We start from the raw sequence: 4,808 nt of genomic DNA on the forward strand, positions 1-4,808 counted from the left end.
TTCTTTTTTGTAATCTACTATTTTCTCTGTCCCACCTCCTCTCTGCCAAAAATCAATAACAGAACTAGGACAAAGATTTAAAGCTTGAGCACAGTCATTCAGAAAACAAAACAGAACCATTGACTCGGGGAGATTGGAATGCTAGGTGGTTGATCTTTGGGGAGACGAGAAAGAAAGACGACAGAGTTAAGTTATACTCCCTCCATCCCATAATACGCAGGGAGTACTAGCAGGGCCAGCAGGTGCAATACAAAATCAACTAGCCAGACTGTCAGAATCAAATACTCCCTACGATCCAAATTAATTGGTTAGTACAAAGTTGAGTCATCTATTTTGGAACGGAGGGAGTAATAAACCAACACACGCGCACTCTATCTCACATAAGCAGCACTTGATAAATCATGGAACATAGGCAAAGAACACAGACATACACGCACCAAATGTAAGCGAAGGCCATCAGGCAGGTAAGCTTTTTGTTTATGTTTCAGCATGCTTGCTATTTTTGTCAGTGTGTATTCATCATGAAAGTTGAATGGCTATTTGTGTCCACAAATTAGACAATAACAGCGGGTAGTTGTCAAATTAAACGATCAACTCCTACAGTTCCACTCCCCACTTGACCGGCGCGTGCTACAGAGAGTCGATCGACATGTGAAGCACACAAAATGGAAGAACCTGCAGCATACAAGCCCATTCCTGCATCTCATCAACCACAGTACACCTCTAGATACCTGTGGAGCAGTCATGGGAAAACCGTTAAAGTTATACAGTCTCATAATTTGTGTATGATTCAAAGGGGTAAACACTAAATTCACCATTGTGGAAATTGTACAAAGAAACTCCAAAGTAGTGATATTGGGGACAAAACAGTAACAGAAACAGAGAACACAAATACTCCCTCTGTTCACAAATGTAAGATGTTTTAACTTTTTTCTGAATCAGATGTATATAGATGCGTTTTAGTGTGTTTGTTCACTCATTTCAGTCCGTATGTGGTCGACATTGAAATATCCAAAACGTCTTGCATTTGTGAACAGAGGGAGTATGTAATATGCAGTGCGGACTTTCAGCTTCTAGAGTAATAAAAACAGAGAATGCAAAGGCTCCATTTCCGCTGCTGAAAACGAAACCAGGTAACAGGGTATACTTTAAACAGCACACGGAAGAAGGCACATGAGCCAGACCAGCAACAAACATAACAGAAACTAGAACTACCAGGCCTCAACACATCCTCAGCTTCAAAACAAAATAGCCTCACAAGCAGCACTCATCGACAGGAAGACCTGAGAGTAGATATTTGTGACTGGAGGGAGTATTTATTACATCCGATTGACTACATACAGATTGAATTGAGTGAACAAACACACTAAACGTGTCTATATACATCCGATTCACAAACATCTTATATTTGTGACTGGAGGGAGTATTTATTTAAAACGAACATTTCAGATACCTCAACGTACGTACAGAAGACAAGCTTACCTGCTCAACCAATACACCATAATAACATACTGAACCAGACAATCATCTTATGTGTTATGCAAAAGTTCAGCTCCATTGTGTCCACCACCAATGCTTGTTTCTACAAGCATTAGAAGTCAAACAACCAATGAAATTCCAATGGAAAACTAACTAAATACGGGAAGGCATCAAGAAACTCGTAGGTGGAATTTTAGAAGAAAAAAAACAAGTGAGCTTTGATACAGCATTAACAAATCCTAGCAACATAAGTAATTATGCCTATTCGGATTTAGTCTGTTTTCAAATAAATTTAGCCTGAAAAGATGAAATAAGCTCAGTTTAATTATTTAAAAGGGAACGATTTGATTGGCCACTCGGAGTTGGCCCCACCTATAAGTGATAAACAAGCAATTGTTCTATCAAATTTAAACCTAGTCATTGTTAGAGCAGGACTCTCCTAGGACTGATACAATAAGCAATTGATTATCAATTTTAACTAAGTCATTGTTACAGATTTACAGGTTTTTAGCAAGATTAGCACAAATATTGAATGGTAGAAGCATAAGTTGCTTTAAGCTTCCAAATGTACACATTAAGCTATCTAGTTGACATTCTAGTTGGTTCAAGCTAGTTTTTCAGGCAGTCGTCTTCAACTTCCAACTGTTAAGTTCTTATTATGAGGAAAAAAAAGTGTACTGGAGATATGAACTAGTTCTGCCACCATACACTTCTTACATATGTTAACAGGCATGTAGCATTGAAATTCAGTGCAATTATTATGCAAAGCATTCGGCAAACTTGGCTACACAAGCAGAACTAGTGGCATAAACTAAACTAGATACGGCAAGCAAATATTTTCCAGATCATAACAACTACATAAACATCACTATACAAGCATTGGGACAGGGCGCCACACTGCAAAAGTGCAATATATAGCAGAAATCATCAAGCAGCAAAACAAATTAGTGATATGGCACAAATTAAAAATTGTTAGCTTAAACCTAACGGATGTGAACAACATTTCATCAACTATTATAAAAAACAAGCTGATTTTGTTATACCCATGGTGTCAAAGCATTCTGTTACCTCCAGTATAGACACTTTCAAATGGTTGATGGAAATTCCAAATGTTGGTTTCGAACGTCTTGTTGAACTTCAATGACTCAAGCTGGACCATGAAGTGGCCGACAACTGTCCGCACGAACACCGTACTATTGTACTCAGCCAAGCCTAGGATCACCATGTACTTTATCTCCTCTGAATTCAGGGAAAATAGTGTGTCTAGATCAAAAGTTCTTCCCAGCACCCATGAGGCCTCGCCATCACAATCAATCTTCCTCTTCCATAATTGGACATTGCAGCCTGACTTGAATAGAACACCAAGCCCACCATCCTCTGCCCGCATAACCAGGATTTGGGAAATGCCCACAGGAAACTCATCCAAGGGCCCTGGTATCACAGTTAGGATCTGCCTATGCAAATCAAACTCAAGGATTTTATGAAAACCACAGTTAATAAACCAGTGAAGGGAATCCCCAACCAGCACAGGATGCACGCCCATAAACTCGTAGCAAAACGGATTTGGAAGCGGAGTTGAGATCAGTTTGCTCCATACACCAGCCTCGGATGAGTAAACGCAGGCGAGTATGTTCTGTTTGTCTCTGCCCACTAAGACCACCTGGAAGTGGCGGATGGCCCCGGCGGCGCGAAGCACCGCCCCGCCAATCTCCTTCTTCGTGTCGAACCCTGGGGGAATGTCCAGGCGGTGCTGGTCTCCGGCGACGGGGTCCCACACCAGGACCTTGCTCCACAGCGGGAGGAACATGAGCAGGAGGCCGTGGCGGCAGCTGAGGAGACTGAAGCGGTCGCGGTCGCCGAGCTGCAAGGAGAAGCGCTCGGCGGGGAGACGATTGGGGGCCTCCATGGTAGGTACGAAGGAGACGGTCGCCCTTCGCTGGTCCGTGATGAAGCAGCCGAGGATGGGAGGGCGGAGGCGGTGGCGGAGGAGGAAGCGGCTGACGAAGCCGGGGTCGGAGACGAGGCGGCGCCAGCGGGTGCAGACGGCGGAGGCGCGCGGGAGGGAGGACGGATCCGGTGGGAGGCGGAGGAGGATCTCGTCGAGCAGGTCGTCGTCGTCGAGCGGCGGCGCCGACGTCGGGCGGAGGCGGCGGCCGAAGCTGGCCGTCATCTCGCCCTCCTCAGTTGCTCGTGCGGCGGATGGGGTGGGTGGGGTGGACTCGAAGGGCAAGGTTGGCCGTACACTGGAGAAGAGAAAACTGAGGCTGCGAGTGAGATTTGAAGCCCAATACTAGTTCTGTAGAGACGAGGGAAGCCCACGATAGCTAAGACGAAAGCCCACTGTACTCAACAATCGTCTAAAAAAAATAGCTAGCATAAGATTTGTCTTCTAAAACAAAGCTAGCTTGAGATTTCTTCTCAAAAAAAACCTAGCATAGGATTTTCTCCAAAAAGAGCTAGCATACGATTCTCTTCAACTCAAAAAAAAAAAAACTAGCATAAGATTCTAAAAAAAAAACTAGGACCGCGTACACCTAAAAAAACTAGGACCGCATGACCCCTGCCCACTTGAACCCTGGTGGACCAGTTTCACCGTAAGATAGCTAACCATCCGAGCACTTAGTTCACTCAAGGGAGAATATTTGGAACTTCAACAGTCATTATTCAAGAGATGAAGAGAAGGATGCAATCTTTTGCATCAATGGAGGTTGTCCATGAGAAGATAAGTATACCAATAACATATACTAATGACGTGATCACATAGTGTTTCATGTGTTGGGTCTATCCAATACTATTGTTATCCTAACAATATTTTTTTGTATTTTTGGCATCCTCCTTAACAATAACAATGTCCATGGTTAGAAAAGCAAAATCATAAAATGCTACATGAGCTAGTCTAGAGGCATGACTAGAGATCTGATTGGTGTTTATCTTTCCACACATACAACAAGTCTCTGAATCTCGCATTCAAGAACCATTGCAATTATAGCATTATATTGAAAAACAAACTTAATTATGAACATGGAAATAGAATAATAACAACTTTATTATTACCTTTATGACATTTTTCCAGCAAACTCTCGTTTGCACCAGAGTCAATAATCTAGTCAATGCAAAAGAGCATCTACAGGGCACCTCATACCCGCCTTAAACGCCCAAGCGGATGGCCCGGTCACTGACCGATAAAAAAAGTGACCTAATCGGGCGCCTCCAACCGGCCTCAAACGTCCGGGCTGACCGACACCCCTTGTATCGAGCCCAAATCTAGGGCGGGTATGGGAGGCCCGGACGTGTCCGCCACGTCAGCCTAGACAGCCCGAGCCCCCCCC

At 43.8% G+C, this 4,808-nt stretch overlaps 1 protein-coding gene across 2 annotated transcripts; it reads right to left on the bottom strand.

Annotated features, from left to right (window-relative positions):
* Positions 1-441: 441 nt before the first annotated feature.
* Positions 442-3,711, bottom strand: LOC119325916. Of its 2 annotated transcripts, XM_037599639.1 has the most exons (3): positions 2,548-3,711; positions 1,483-1,582; positions 442-731 (listed from the first exon to the last, which is right to left on the bottom strand). In XM_037599639.1, the coding sequence occupies exons 1-2, from the start codon at positions 3,647-3,649 to the stop codon at positions 1,530-1,532; spliced, it is 1,155 nt and encodes a 384-aa protein (XP_037455536.1). In that variant the 5' UTR covers positions 3,650-3,711; the 3' UTR covers positions 442-731; positions 1,483-1,529. The 2 variants fall into 2 exon arrangements, with proteins under 2 accessions (XP_037455536.1, XP_037455537.1); XM_037599640.1 differs by lacking the exon at positions 1,483-1,582.
* Between the last annotated feature and the right edge of the window lie 1,097 nt (positions 3,712-4,808).

Source organism: Triticum dicoccoides, chromosome 6B (assembly GCF_002162155.2).
Source record: "Triticum dicoccoides isolate Atlit2015 ecotype Zavitan chromosome 6B, WEW_v2.0, whole genome shotgun sequence".
Classification (NCBI taxonomy): domain Eukaryota; kingdom Viridiplantae; phylum Streptophyta; class Magnoliopsida; order Poales; family Poaceae; genus Triticum; species Triticum dicoccoides.

Excerpts from the sequence above, each read along its gene's own strand:
- LOC119325916 (XM_037599639.1), bottom strand. The coding sequence starts at position 3,649 with ATGACGGCCAGCTTCGGCCGCCGCCTCCGCCCGACGTCGGCGCCGCCG. Across the intron at positions 1,583-2,547 it reads TGAAAGTGTCTATACTGGAG|AAACAAGCATTGGTGGTGGA; the intron begins GTAACAGAATGC and ends TAATGCTTGTAG.